Source organism: Phoxinus phoxinus (assembly GCF_949152265.1).
Source record: "Phoxinus phoxinus genome assembly, chromosome: 14".
Taxonomy (NCBI): Eukaryota; Metazoa; Chordata; class Actinopteri; order Cypriniformes; family Leuciscidae; genus Phoxinus; species Phoxinus phoxinus.
The window spans coordinates 20,551,611-20,568,238 of record NC_136889.1 but is presented as its reverse complement, the minus strand read 5'-3'; the positions used below and the strand labels follow the sequence as shown (position 1 = coordinate 20,568,238).

The window sequence follows — 16,628 nt, the reverse complement described above, 5'->3', positions numbered from 1 at the left end:
TAGTTAGACCGTTTTATGCTGGTTTAGGTTATGATTTCGGTTCTCTGCCCTAATTGTTGATACGCTAGCACACGCTGCTAATAAATACAACTTTATACTCGCGTAGTCCGTTTGCTTTGTAAATAATAACGATTATAGAAGTGAATAGAGACCTACCCAGCTTTGCATGACAGTGTTGCTCCTGATATTGTTAGTCACAGCCTCCGTCTCGATTAGGATATGCTGTGGTTCATTGTTTGACTGTGACCGTTATGCTTTTGCCTCTATTTGGATGCCTTGTTGTTGCTTGCGTTTCACCGTTTGTCTTGAATAAAGCCTTCAAACGCATACGGCAGACACTTTTGCCTACTTCTATCGGACACTTTATTTGCTGCTTTATAAAAGTTTCATAAAATTTCAGCAGGAAGAGCCGTCACAGCATAAGCCATGTTGATACCAAACCAGAGCCCAGTTGAAGTTGTCGGAGGTAGCAACAGTAACTAAGGGGGGCGGGGCTTAGCCAAAGGTGAATTGCATCCAGCAGAACTATGTCCAAACCTTTGACAGTTGAAGCATCTCAGAGTATTTGGAATGAAGATGTCGACAGGGACTCTCAGATATCCTAAACGGATCCATTCTGGTGGATGAGGTTTGTTGAAAATCAGGATATACAGTCATGTTAAAAAGAAAGCACATCCTTTAGAATTGTAGGGTTTTATGTATCAGAACATAATAAAAATCCTCTGGTCTTTAGCAGGTCTTAAATGAAGTAAATACAACCTCAGATGAACAACAACACATGACGTATTACAACGTGTCATCATTTATTTAACAAAAATAAAGGCAAAGTGGAAAAGCCATGGGCGGAAACACTAAATACACCCAATGGTTCAATTGCTTGTAGAGACACTTTTAGCAGCAATGCAGTTGAAGGAATCATTTTCTGTTTGACAGTATCAGTCTCTCGCATCGTTCTAAAGGACTTTCCCATGGAAGCAGGAAGGGTGTACTTAGTTGACTTTTCTATTTGGCCTAGTTTTTGTTAAATAAATAATGACACAGTGTAATATGTCATGTGTGGTTGTTCATCCGAGGTTGTATTTCCCTAATTTTAAGACCTGCCAAGGACCAGATTATTTTGTATTATGTCCTGATACATAAACCAGAGAATTCAATAGGGTGTCCTTTCTTTTTCACATGACTGTATGTGCCAGTCTTTATTATTTGATCTCCTTTTTTGATAGAAATCCTCTTCACACTTGTAACACCTTCTTGCATTAATTCTGTGGCTATTTCAGATTCATCCATATCCTGAAGTTCTCTTGTTCTAATTATTCCTCTACTGCTGTTCAGATATGGGTGGGAGGTGGCTTTCATTGGAACACCAGCCAGAGTATTTGCCCTGACATTTTAAGAGGATAAACCTCTTAAAGGGGTCATGACATGGTTTTTTTTATTTTATTATTATGTTCCCGTAGGTGCAATTATAGTATTACTATAGTTTTTTTTTACAAAAAACTTTTAAAATGTAGTGATTTATGACCTTTTCCCACCCTGTTTCTCATCCTCTGATTCAAACAGTCTGTTTGGGGGGTGTTTCCCCTTTAAGAGTTCAGTGTTAACGCCCACTGTTATGATTGGCTAACGTCAGTGCCTATGCAGCAATTATTAACGCCCCCAGCCAGAACATTTGCGGATTCGGCGCAACTGTTTATTAGCGGGTGATGCATGCGAAGCGATGGCTCTTGCAATGATAAAACCTTATTATGTTTGAGCCGGAATCAGATGAGGAATCAGAGGAAAATGAACCATCACCACAACAACGAAGACTGGATCAGCTCGTGTCCACATGGAAAGTGAAACTATTTTGAATTAATAAAAAAAAATTAACCCGAGACACTTGAAAACGGATTATTGTTGCATAATTATCCTATAGCTTAATTTACTAACAGTTTAACATTATTTAACTAATCACATGTAGGCCTACTAGAAAGGCGACATATTTTCAAGATTCTCTTATACAAATGTGTTTATATTAGCCATGGTAAAAAGTAAGTTTGCGTCGTCGTTGTTGAGCCCAGAATATTCGGCATGGACTTATCTTTGAGCAACAGTTTTCTGGCAAAGCCAAGCATTATTGGGATTTTTTCCTCAAAACAGTCATCCTTAAATGTATAGAACAAAGTAACAAACGCTTAAACTAACACTGCCGTGACTGGGACGTCCGCAAAAAATAAAGTGCATCCATTTTTCCCTGACGACTGGATCTTTCAGCGTATTTAAAAAGTAGTTTAAAGTTTTAAATACATTACTTACAGTTTGCGTCGTCGATGTTGAGCCCAGAATAGTCGGCACGGACTTATCTTTGAGCAACAGTTTTCTGGCAAAGCTCAAAACAGTCATCCTTCAAATGTACAGAACAAACGCTTAAACTAACACTGCCGTGACTGAGACGTCCGCAAAAAATAAAGTGCATCCATTTTCCCCTGACGACTGGATCTTTCGCAGCGTATTCAAAGATGTTGTTTGTCCACAGCCAGGAACAGCACATCTGCGGCATCGTAATTTCCCTGTACACAGACCCACTCGCTGTCCGGCGTCGACTGAACACTTGTGAGGCGTGCAGCGCGCGGGCGCGACAACGATACGAAATGAGCGTAGTTGTCTTGCGCTTTAAGCGTAACTGTCTTCTGCTGGAGGCGGTCTATATGCAAACGCTGGTACGTCACTTCGTACCGTGACGTCACTTCTTACCATGGATCCAGAACGAGCTGTATTTAGAGCTTGATTAAATAAATGATTTGTTTATAATGGGGAGGACGTCTTAAGCTATGAAACTTGCAGGATGTTTAAATGGTACAAATACCTCTTATATACCAAAAGATCAAGGCAAATTTGGTTTCTCATGTCATGACCCCTTTAAAAAATATATATATATCAGTACACCTCCAGCGTTTATGTCATCATCCAAATTCTTTTCCAATATTTACCCTTTTGAGGTTTGTTTGTGTGCCATATTTGTTTTAATTTTGATTCATCATCTTTGCTCCCCACCCACCTCGGAGCTCAACCAGGGGATGTACTGAACTGAATCCAGCAGATATGCATCAGGGACACAAGGATGATATACTCTTGCGAGAAGAACTAATGTTCATATTGCTTGATTGACCCTTTGCCACTGCCTTCAGGGAAGAGAGACATATGACTGATTTAATTGCCAATATCTACCCAGAGCACGTCATGACTAGTTGAGACAAGTTGCCCCATTTGTCGCCTTTAACGAACAGCAAGGGGGGGCCCAGGGTCCCCACGGGGGCCTGAGGTAATTGTAATGCTACGTGACATTGTTTACAAGCTGTTTTATTGATGTCTTTCCACTGTTGAAACACTGATTGAGCGATTACAGGAGATATGACGTGTATCATTAAGTTGTACTGAATCTTTCAACATACCTTCAGATGGTCATTCATGTTTATTTTGTAACTAATATTAGAGGAAGAGATGATCGTGTTCACTCCGCGCTGCCGTTTGAACTGAGGAGCCTATATATACAGTGTTTTGTTTTTTTTCGTGATAAAATCGACAGAATTTACAAGACAAAAAATGGACACAATTTGTTTCTTATCGAAAGTAGCAAAACGTGGAATTTATTGTGATTATTGGTGGTTAGGCTACAACGCTGTCTTTGTCTTGTACACATAAGAAGCATACAGAACATTTTTTTGGGACGAATACGTGTACCTAGGGCTGGGTATTGTTCAAAATCTTTCGATCCGGTGCCAATTTCGATACCTCAGCTTCGTTACTGGTTCCTAACGATACTTTTTTCGATACCAATTTTATGAAATCCATTTTAACAAGATTACATAACACATTTTAAAATCTTATTTGAATATATTTCAAAATGTAATTTATTCCTGTGATGTCAAAGCTGAATTTTCAAAATCATTACTTCAGTGTCACATGACCCTTCAGAAATATGAAAACAGTTTGCTGCTTAATATTTTGGAAACTATGATACATTTTTTCATGATTCTTTGATGAATAAAAAATTCAAAAGAAAAGCATTTATTTAAAAACGAATTATTTTGTAACATTACACATGTTTTAATGTCACCTTTGATAACTTTAATGCATCCTTACTGAGAAAAGAATTCTGACTAACCAACACATTTTTGAACGGGAGTGTACATTCAGTAGGTTATTATTTATTGCAATAAACACTGTCAGAGTGATCAACAAGGTATCTCTTCATTTACCAGTCGAAGACGGAGCAACTTTCTGCTCTTATGTTTACTCCGTGCACTGTCAAGGTCTTCATCATATTTGTCATGGTACCGGTCTCTGCAGCAATTATTTTACCGCACATACTGCATCGCGCGCTGTTGGCATCGAGCCTGGAGAAATGTTTTTGATCGACTTTTCCACATCTTTAAGGTATTATGTGTGTGTGCTCGCGTCTCAAATGAATATGTGCGCAGAGAGTTTGTGTGTGTGTGTGCTCGCGTCTCATATAAGTATGCGCGTCGAGAGTTTGTGCGCTCTCGACTCTCGTTTAGTGTGAATAGAGTTTGCGTGTATGTGCGTGAGCGACTTTATGTGTGTCGTTGTGCATTTCATATGTATTTGTTTGAGCACTGACGTTGACGAGTTAACTCCTTAGGTATCGAAATCTGGAACCGAACAGCATGTCATTTTTCGATACTCGATAGTATCGAGGCAATTCGATCGGTACCTAAAAAGTATCGAGACTCGGTACCCAGCCCTACGTGTCCCATTACACCCCTAATTACTATTTATTCAAATGTCAAGGAAGAAACATTTGTTTTGTGACATAAGGTAAAGTGAGGTCAACCTCAACAATGGGCTAGGGCTGGGCGGGGCAAGTTTGGTACACCATAAGAGTATCATGATACTACCGGGGGTGGTGTATCACGGTTTTTCGGTTTGATTTGTTACACCCCTAGGTGTCACAAATCATATTCAAAAGTTTGGGGTCAGCAAGATTTTTTTTTTTTTTTTTAAGAAATTAACACTTTTATCCATCAATGATGCTATTCAATGATTTTCATCAATGAATCCTGAAAAAAAAGTATAATGGTTTCTGCTAAAATAAATTGTCAATAATAATAATATTAATAAAGGTTTCTAAGCATATTTCAAAATGATATTTGAAGGATATTGTGACACTGAAGACTGAAGTAATGGCTGCTGAAAATTCAGCACAGGACTGCATTTCATTTTAAAATATATTAATAGGCCTATAGGGAAAAAAATATTTTTAAATGGTAATAACATTTCCAAAAATAATGTGAAATATTTTTGATCAACTAAATGCAGCTTTGGTGTGCATAAGAGACTTCTTTCAAAAAAAAAAAATTTGTAGAGTATTCTTGAGTTATAATGTGTTTGCTGTGTGTATTATGCAGCCGATTGCAACAGTAATGCATTAAAATGTGTAGATGCTCTTACGGTACGCTGTGGCTGAATCTCGCTCCCTCTGCTCGGTGCTGATGAACATGGTCAGTGCGGAGTACGGCACATGAAAGCACTAAACACACACAAACACACAGTCACTCATTGCTGGCTCATGACAGAATCCCATAAATATGCAAAGTAACAATGCATTTATTATGCACTACTAGTCAAAATTTTGGACACACCTTATGATTCTTTACTACAGTGGTTCTCAAAGTGGGGCCAGGGGGTCCGCAAAATAATTTGGCTACCGTTTTTTACCGTATTAGTACAAGTCGTGTTTTCTTTATCATCTTAAACATGCTATTTAGCCTATTCCAAAGTGACTTAGGCTATATAATGCATTTAACATCAAATAATCTAAAAAGGTAGGCACTTAAAGGTTTCTATAGACGGCCACTGCTAATTTGACATCGCAGCCTGTTTATTATCAAAATAAAACGCAGTCAACCGAACATATAAAAAGTTCTGCCTAATTTAATTTGTCTGTTATACATGAAGGCAGTGCCGGTCAGTCATTATACTGTCGACTTGCTGTAATTCCAATCTCATTTCTCCGCATGTGAAGATGCTGATTTAAATATGGAAACCCAACCCTTTGTGCAGTTTCAGTTTCGATTCAAATTGATTCGTTTAGACTTGCCGTTTAAAATAAATGTTGTTTGTTGAGGGGAAGTAGCCTAATACGCCTACATATTTTATGTGTGCATGCGTGGGTGTGTGTGTTTCTCAAAAACGAGACGAAATTTCACACACTCAGAGTCAGGTTCAACTTAGTGCATATAGGGCCATACCAACCATTGAGGTCCCTGTATATAGTGTAGTATATCATGAAAGCTATATAATTTTATATAATATAAATATAATTGCCTAATATTTACTCTAATTTGGTGCTGCAAGGATATTGCAAATCGCGATGATAAGATCACTAGCAAATCGCGATGATAAGATCACTTGCAAATCGCGATGATAAGATCACTTTTGGGACCTTAGTATTTATAAAACCCTGCGTACGACCCTGGGTGGAGACAATTTGTGCAAAAAAAAAAAAAAACCACATATTGTGCTCATTAACCCCACCCACATTACCTTTGGACTCAGTCACTGTTATAAATATGAGAAGGTTCAAAAAGTTTGAGAACCCCTGCTTTACTATACAATAAAGTCACTCAAAAATTTTAAATAATGGAAGTATAAGTATGTGATTTAAACAGAATTGAAGGAGATTCCATTTATGCAGGTCCTTTATCGGCTTTTCCTTGCAGTCATGCTCTTTCATAAAAAAATTTAAAATAACATTTAAAGTAGTTAAAATATTAGTTTTAGAATTAAAAGATTAGTTTAAAGGACATTCCTACCTAATTTAAAACATTTTGAAACCAAAACATTTGAAGCGCAAATGTGTCCAAATGATTAACAAGTAGTTGTCATGCAATAATGTAAATATATATATATATATAACATCACATCATGTTACATTTAATTCCTAAAAAACTATAAATATGTGTATAAAGTACTAACTGTCTGGAGAGTCTGGAAGAGACAGTAGAAGAGCAGATACCACATAATCTTTCCCTGCTCTAATGGCGGGACCACCCATATCAGGAAATAACACAATACAGCCGGTATGGTGGACACCAGAATCCTGCAGAGAGAGAAGGCCATCATCATCATCATCATCATCATCACCACCACCAACAACATCATCTACTTGTACAAACTGAGGCCTGTTACAGTAGAATAGTAAAATGTTTCAAAAATCCACACAACATCTGCTCGTTTGATAATTGAGGTTGAATACGGTCACAAGTGTGTTTATGTGTCTATTAGCTCATCTATATGAGGTTAAGTGAGGTAAGAAGGCTTTCCCCTGTGGCTCTGAACAAGGGCCTTTGCTGCACATGGTTTCACAGGATGTCAAACTAACTGAGCCAGCAAGAATTTGGCGGGGCGTGAAAAGGATTTAATCACACCACCTTATTCCAAAGCTCTGGGCACCAATCCCATCAGAGAATCTACTAGGAAAACACAAACCACTAAGAGACTCTGAATTCCAAAGTTCAGAACTGACAATAAAAGCAGTGTGTACAGCAGGAGAGAAAAACGCATTTCTTTACTACGATCAATAAATGTTTGGTGTTGGTCACATTGCATTTTGGGATACAGTATTCCACGCAGTCTGCTCAATCGTATGCTCATGTTTTCACAGAAGTAGTAGGATAAATACATACAGTGCAACTTTGGTTTGAGTAGCAATGTCAATTCTGTCCAGCCGAAATAGGCTGCGTTTTCACTTGGCATAAACATGCGATCACCGTGATCTGATCAAGCAGATTTGATCATTAGCCAATCAGGACACGGTGTGTTTACACTTGTCAAGTATCTTCAGTATCTGGATAACTGATCAGATCTCCGTTTCCTGCGCGACATTGTAATGAAAAAATGGCCCAGGTGCAAAGTCGACCTGAAGTGGTGGGGTTCCTTGAAATTTAAAACCAGAACAGCATCAAGGACATTTTCTTTAGTATCAGTTTTGGTTTTCAGCTAAAACTTGCTAAAAATGTAATTTCCGGTAAAAACAAAAAACTATTTTTGGTGCATCACTAGATAAAGCTGTCTGCTAAATGAATTAATGTAATTGTATTATTATTTCTGACTGTCACTGACCATATGACCCATTACTGTGCAGTAAAGCACAAAATATGTTTAGTTGCTAAATGAACAGAACCAACCAGCCATCAACAAGAGACGGCTAATCGTACTGCAAGTGCCCTACAGGATCCTGTAAAATCCTCCCAGTCTATTGCTGGGGTTGGCCACCCTGGAGAAGTCCAATACCAGCCATGTCCTCCATGTCGCTCCTTCACATAAACTGCACTGATATCTGCACACGCTACACACATCTGGCGATTAGCAGAGCGGGATAACAGCACTTTAGCATCACAATACATGCTTACATCAATACATTGACAGAAAGTATTGATTTTCAGTTTCTGAGCTGAGCGAATGGGCAGACTGACTTAATCTCTATGTAAGAAGGACAACATGGTCAAAATAAAATGTACAATTTATTATTTGAATAAAATAATGTCTTGTTTAATTATTAAAAGATATCAGAATTTAATCAAAATAGACAAATCATTTTTGGGAAAAATTATATATTTTTTTTGTATTAATAATAAGCCTTCTGTCATTCTCATACACATTTCCCCATCTATAGGGCTGCCAAATATTAATTCTTACTTCCTTTTTAAATAATCTCCTTGTGGTTGAGGATGCACTGATGGACTGATCGTCATGTGCACAGTAAACTCAAAGCCTCTGACACAGCAACAAACCGCTGTTTTAAACTGCCTCTCTCAGATGTATCCAGCTGTGCTTGGATCATGATTGGTCAATTCTGGTGGTGTGTTCAGCTGAGCCAATCAGAAAGCAAGAGGTTTTTTCTGCACTCAACATCCCAATCAAAACACACATGCACACCTCACAAATATAACCATAGATTTGCACTGTATTTCACTTGAACTCCTTGAACATATTTAATTTTGCATGCTTGTACACACTCAAAAACAAACTCTTTGCCTTTGAAAGTCTGATTCAATCAATTCATTTTATTAAAAAGCTTCTAATTCATTCCATTTAACAAGTATAATTTTCTCAGCCATGGATAGTGTTTCATAATGAACGTATATAAAGAGAAGCAGTAAGTACCCACTTATGGAGAGTGAGTGTGCGTGTACTGCCTTTTCTTTTGGATTACTGATAGGGATTGAAGATAAACCTTTTTCTTTGCATTTTAGTATATGTTTTCATGACACATCTGAGTGCATGCATGAGCAGTCAGCAAAATCCCAGAGAAATGACACCACGTGGCACTCTTGTACACTCTAGTAACCTCTTGTAACAGATGGACTTGGCTCCATCACCATAGCTACTGCTCATTTCTCCATCTCAAATATGTATCTTTCACTCTGTATCTAACTAAGTGGGAATGGCTGGGTTTTAACAGAGTTTTGATTTCATGTCATTTCTTCATGAATTTAGAAAGTAGCATCGCGGACATTTCACATTCAGCCTGCATTACAGGACATTTTCATTGTGTGTAGGGCTGAGGAAAAAAATATTTATTTCTCGATTTTAATCGATTCTCATTTTACGAAACGATATTGATTCTTAAATCCCAAGAATCTATTAGTCTATCCTGTTTTCAGTTGATGAATGAATCACAATAAGCTATGTGCATTGTTACTTTTAATTTGAAACAGTCTCAGATTTCAAATTCTGTCCATCTTATTGTGAAATTCAAAATATAAGTACCCTTTTGGCGCCGTTTAATGTGCCGTGACAGATCTCTGTAGCGCCTCAGTTCAAGAGAAGCGGCAGCGCGGAGCACACGTGAACTGGTCATCTCCACCGCTTTAATACCAGTTACAGCGCAAAATAAACATGAATGAACATCTGAAGGGATGTTAAAAGATACGGTACGACTTTAAGAAATCCGTAAAATGTCTCATGTAATCGTTCAATCAGTGTTTCAACCGTGGAAAGACATCAATAAAACATCTTGTAAACAATATGTCACGTAATTTATCTTAGAAAAATCATATTCAGTGACCATAACTCTTCAGCAAGAAAAATTTTTTTAGAGGAGCGTTTTGCTAAATATAAGCACCATATTCATTATAATTGTTCTTCAATATTTAATGCACGTTTGAACAAATCAATGTTTTTATGGCAGCCATCATTTAAATGTTTATATTTTAAAAAAACTACCATAATTGGAGTAGAAATATAATTATGTAAAGTTGTATTATAACTTTATTATAATAAAAAACTTCCTTGAGTGTATTAAGTGTTAGTATACAAATCAGTTATTTTAAATATTATAGTAATGTAGTACCAACTGACTCCCATGTACAGTTTACAGCATTAGTTGAGAGATTTTTTTCCTTGAGAAAATGTACTGTACCTGATATATATCCAAAATAATCGATATCGAATCGAAAGCTTGTGAATCGAAATTGAATCAAATCATGAAATTTTTATGTTTCAATACTAAGCCCTGATTGTGTGTATTTTTAAAAGCCACATACCAGGGCATCATGCGTCCGTGTCGTGTCCATGGGGTTCTGCTTACTAAAAACCCAACTGTAGGATCAGTCACAGCATCCCAGGCCCGACCCACAAACAGGATCACAGAAGCATAGAGGGGATCCAACTAGAAAGACAAACTCGGTCATTGTAGGATTTACATGTAGCATTGCTCTCTAAAAGTCTCAACTGTGAGAAAGCACTGTGATGGAATCAACATAATTGTTTAGAAAATCCCACAGGGTTGGACAAAGTGGTTTGTGTAACCTGTGTTCGATAGAAAGTAAACTGTATTATCACTCTTTACATACAGTACACTCACATAAAGCAGTATATCAAGGGTGGGAATCTCTTGGTACCTCACGATTCGATTCAAATAGGTTCTCGATTTTGAATCAAATTGCGATTCGATATATGAATAGATGTGATTCTAGTCACTTTTCCTATTTGGCTGCGGTAGACAGTGTAATTGACCGTTCGCAAAAGCCACGCCCCTTAGTTATTGTTACTACGCCCGTCAAACAATTGAGAACCATAGCCATGGCTGGGTTGAGATCCATACATTAAGTGATTGGTTTTGGAGTAATGCAGCAGACATATCCTCCAGTGCACGACAGAAAGTATAGACAGAATAACGCACGGGAGCACATGCACAAAACAGTTTTGTAAAATTATATATCAATCATTTTTATTTGATCATATATCATTTTACAAAACTGTTTTGCGCATGTGCTCCCACGCGCGCTATTTCAGTCACAACACTGCAATCAGAGGACGCGCTGAAACCATCAACGCGATGCTGTTCTCTTCATTCATAACTCGTAGCCGACTGAGAAGGATATTTTTGTGTAAATAGTTGTGCAACTGCGCAAACTTTGTTTTGAAGTTTAATGTTTGAGTTCCAGAGGAATTTGTGACTGTGTACCTGTTCAACCACATCAAAGTTTCGTAATTAGTAAGTCCGTGCTTTTTCTCTTTTTTTTTTCCTCTTGTTTGCTGACTGATGAGGGGGCCGCAGTGCCGTAGTGTAACGGTGTTTGTACATGTAGCCTATTTTTTAATAATAGTTGCAAGCAATCATAAAATACAGCAAGTTTTAAGCCCATGCAGACCTCATGCCATAAGCGCATCATTGCACTATCTTGCTGAAATCGGAATGTTTGACGGAGGTCCTCCTCCTTAGTTACAGTTGCTGAGCTAGGATTGGACGAGAACCGTTAGAGGGCGGGGTTTTGCGAACGGTCAATTAGGTCTTGAAGAAAAAAAATCCCACGGAATTAAATGTGAACCTTGAAAATTATTTAGTATTTCTTCTGATTTTAGTCAACCCAATATTATCATTAAGCTGACTGTAATCACTACACACATGGCAGACAGTCTTCTGTAGTAAAGCAAGGGGGCAGGCAATTTTATTTTATTTTTTATATTAAACATAGGAACAAAGAAGCAATTTACAAGCAATATGACAAATACAATAGAAAAAAAGATTTTTAAGTTACAGTAAACTAGGTTTATTTAACATGTAGTAAGATACTACAGAAATGTATTAATCAAATGTAAAATTAAAACTGTATAGTAGTCTACATCGTATGAATTAAATATAAATTGATTCATTTTAGAGATACAAAAGTGAATCAGTCAAAAGCAGTGAGTGATTTTTTTAAATTCGCATTAATGAAACGGACAGCAACAGTTTATGAGGCTGCTGCCCCTTTAACGTAGCGTTTAGTGTTTGCGTAGGACATAACAGACTGTGTTTACATGAATGCTCCACACGATGTGCATTTTGACATAATTGTGTGTGTATTTAACTATGTAAGCGCAATAAGCTGCGAAAGAGAACTGAATTCGAGTCCGTTTTCGCGGCTTATTGTGATTAATAACACTACAACTTGCCAATAACTTTAACTAGTACTGCGAAGTTAAAGAAGTGAAGAAAAATCGACATTTTAAATTTGTGAATCAACGCGAATCGGTAGACGACTCAACTCTAGAATTCCCTCAACCCTACAATAAATACTATACATCTCAGCAGCATGATTGTTTAAATCATTGCAAAATGTTAACTACCTTGCACAGGTCTATATATAAAGTGTGATACATAAGTATTTCCAGCTTTATCCGCATATATACAGTGCACTCATGTAAAGCTATATACTGGAAAGCAAATATCGGCTGCGTGACTGTTTATATCATTACAAAATGTTAACTCTATTATGGCACAGTTCGATATAAAATATAAAACTTTATCCACATACATAATCACACAGTGAGAAAAAAGAAATCCTGTATAGAAAAAAAAAGATGCATCAATGTTTTATCATCACGGCCGTCTGAAACGTAACTGAATCACGAGGTGCCTAGAGATTCCCATTCCTATACATATACAGCATACTCACATACAGTAAAGCGATATATATTATATTTCAAATCTCAACTGTACAATTGTTTATACATTCTTGAAAAATGTAAACTATATTCCGATCAGTCTCATTCTGCTACTATAAGGCATGATGATATTAAGATTTTTTTGTAACTACATCTGATATCAATCCTTAATTTGCTCGACTGACTCGGATGAAGAGATCACATTGGCTATCGATATGGGAACTGCCAATAATGAAGCAGCAGGAGTTTTGAATAAGATAACTGGAGCGGAGGACTGTTAAAGTTACAAAGCAAGACAACAGCTTTTTGCCCTCTCACATGCTCTCTTTCTGTATCCCTCACTCTCTTTCTGCCCTTGACCTGGGGCTTTGGGTCACTGTTCACTTGCTTTGTTTGATGATTTTCTCACCATTCTATCCATCCATATGGACTGATATGACATAGTAAGTAAGACAATAGCGGAGCCAGTTTATTTTTTTATAATCAGAAGATGTTGAGGTCTTGCGGTACAGAAGTATAGCATTCCTATATGTATACTCACCAGCGCCACATCAAGCAAGAAGATTTGCAGAAAGAAGCCCAGGGCGGTGCCTGTGATCTGATACGGAGCCCCTCCGATTGCAAAACACACCTTACTCCACACAGTCAGAGGTCTTTTCCTCTCCTGCTGCGGTGAGAGCTGAAAGGAGGACAAAAAAGAAAGATTATGAAAGGATGAACAATGACAGTGATTGTAGCAAGTAAAACAAGAGCCATGAGAGACCAGTGAACTTTTCACCTCATGAAGACACGATAAGATCCCAACTGGAAGAGTTCATTTAGTTTGGATTCTGTTCGTGTTTTTGCGATGTTCCATTCTGAAGCTCTTTTTTTTTTCCCCCCCAAAAAAATCCCAGTGCTCAGCATCAAAGACCATTCAGAACTGCTGGAGGGCTTTTAGCATTTCAGTCCAGCAGTAATAAGATCCTCAAGTTCATTCTTCCCCGGCTCTGCAGGGACATTACGGATAACCTGGACTTTTGGCTCTTCTACCTGCATTTTAAGGTCCTCACTCAAATGAACACAGTAATTTCACCAATCTGACTGCTTGCACATTTGTCATAGGTAAATGCTTTAGTTAATGGAACCATCAGCACATTTAAACTAGCAGCAACTATTGTTGTTGGTCCCTCCTTTCTATACGATTTCTTAACAAAATCCTTGCAATTGCTTGGCCTTACAGTAAATGGCTCAGCATGCTGAGGGGAGTCAACCGCTAAAGCTTGAACTGTTTTAGTGCAGAACACATAAATGACTACATTAGCATTATTCGTCGGACTATGATGACTCTGAGGTTAGTTCTTCACAAATGGTTATGGTCTATGCTTTGTCAGTTAACGTTGACCAGTCATAGACCAGATTTTAAACTTCAAACATTAAATCGGCTCTTTACACACCGAGAACCTGCACATGGTCTGCAGAGTGTGTTAATCTTAACAATGGTCGGTTGGTAAATTCCTGCATTAAAAATATTTTACTAGGCCGTTTGCCTTGTGCTTTACAATAACTTTAAGACTTCTGAAACTTAAAATAAATTTAAAACTGTAAAATAAAGAGAACTAATGCAGTGCCAGACATGATATACATATGACTTTGTATGCCATGTAATGGCATGTGAAAGCTCACAGTGTAATATTAACTGTAAAATATTGTAAAACCGCTACAGAAAAAACTGTTAAAGAGATATTTCACCCAAAAATTATAATTTTGACAATTACTCACCCTTATGTTGTTCCAAACCTGTATCCAAACCTTTCTTCTGTTGTTTTAAAGAATGCCGGAAACCAGACAATTGACGGCACCCACTGACTTTCATAGTAGAAAAAGAAAATACTATGGAAGTCATTGGGTGCCGTCAACTATCTGGATATCGACATTCTTTAAAATATCATCTTTTGTGTTGTTCAGCAGAAGAAAGAAACTCATACAGGTTTCGAACAACTTGAGGGTGACTAAGTAATGACAAAATTTCACAGTGAAAAACTGTAAACTGAAATTTCCCGAATTCCCTGGGTGACACTTCACATTAGAAAATATTTTGTTTAAATAATTATGATTCTTAATTAGTTTTGTTATCAGTTATGCACATTTGGGTTTTAAGTTACATCTTCTGTTGTGTAATGCATTGGGGTTTTAAGTTACATCTTCTGTTGTTTAATGCATTATTTTAGTGTCATGCGTGTTACCGTGATGGTGTTTTGTGTTTGCCTGACTCTGTGCACCTTCTATATAGTATAAATCAGCTTGCGAAAAGGCTGCTTGTGATGAACTTCTTCATGATACTTCATGTGGCTTCCTCTTTTACAACCTGCATTATGGTGGTTGTCAGTAGGCTATATGTTACAAAATAGATTTTTGTAGTAGTGTGCATTGTTAGATTTACCAATGTAAAAATGTAAAATGAATAGGTTGTTTCGTAAATAATACATACATTTTTACTGTATTTTTTACAGAATTATTCTGGCAACCACAGCTGACAATATTTTTTTTGTAAAAACAATGGAATTTATTTTACAGTGTAGTCTTCTCTGACCTGTAATCAGCACAGACTGAGACATATCTAGTACAATATCATGGACAGGATTAGTTAGACAACAACAGAAAACAAATAACAGGGAACTACCGGTATTCATTTAATAATAACGTATGCAACCCCGTCTGTAATTTTTAAGGAATAGATCAACCACAACGTTTTGACGCTGTCATCTTTTGTTTTGCATAGGAAAGAAAAAGCCAAAAATATTTCTAACAACACGGGGGTGTAAATAACAGTTTTTTTATCCTTATTATTTGCTTTTGGGTTAACTATTCTTTCAAATCAAAATGACCACAGGTCAGGTCCCCTTTAAATCCGGCTTTTCTTCGCGGTGTTCGCAGACACGCCTCACCGACCTCAGTCAGTAAAGCTAACGTTAGTGTGTGTACAGGAAACAAATATCGTGTGTCATAATCTATCCCCAAACATATAGACCATCGGCTTAGCCTCTATTTTTTTTTTAAATTTGCAAATATGACATCAATGTCATTCGTCGATAACGCCAGATGTTCCACATAAAATAACGACTGACACGTGCTGCTGTAATCATTATATTCAGCATCAATCTAAACTCCCGCCTCAATTAATCAAACCATTTGCTCTGAGAGTAACGTTACCTACTTGGAGTCAAAAATACATAGTGCTACAAATATACATCAATGATTTCATTTTTAACTAGGTAACTTACCTTAGCAATTTTGATTCCATCTTGATGCACGGGTTTGGCTGTAGGAAACAGACCGGATGATGAGAACTGCTCGACTCCCTCTCCTCTTGCCATAACACTGAGGTAATTTTATTGCAGGAGCAGAGTGCACTGCTTTTTCCTTGTGTTCTTCTGACTGAGTAACACTATTTGACAGGGTGTTGCGTCCAAGGTCGAACAAAACGAGATGCTGTTCAGTCTCCACTTCTGCCTCGTTTGAATGCTGGCTGCTGAAGTGTCGTGGCGTGTTCACGCCCACATGCGTTTTCCCCTTGTCACGCATCGACAGATGGGGACACGCACGCTGTTGCTCAAGTCACACAAAAACATGAAGTTTATGATATAAGATTTTTCCGAAATGGAGTAGGGCACTTCATGCTCTGCATATAGTAAGTGAGACATTTCTCATAT

The 16,628-nt window shown here is 37.5% G+C and overlaps 1 protein-coding gene across 1 annotated transcript in view; it reads right to left on the bottom strand.

Annotated features, from left to right (window-relative positions):
* mfsd2aa (MFSD2 lysolipid transporter A, lysophospholipid a) overlaps positions 1-16,628 on the bottom strand; it is a 24,534-nt gene extending 7,906 nt beyond the window's left edge. The window contains exons 1-5 of the mRNA XM_079636401.1: positions 16,200-16,628; positions 13,478-13,615; positions 10,551-10,675; positions 6,979-7,102; positions 5,452-5,530 (exon numbers count right to left, since the gene is read on the bottom strand). Coding sequence (XP_079492527.1) covers positions 5,452-5,530; positions 6,979-7,102; positions 10,551-10,675; positions 13,478-13,615; positions 16,200-16,292 — 559 coding nt within the window. The 5' untranslated portion in view covers positions 16,293-16,628. The remainder of the gene's footprint in view (positions 1-5,451; positions 5,531-6,978; positions 7,103-10,550; positions 10,676-13,477; positions 13,616-16,199) is intronic.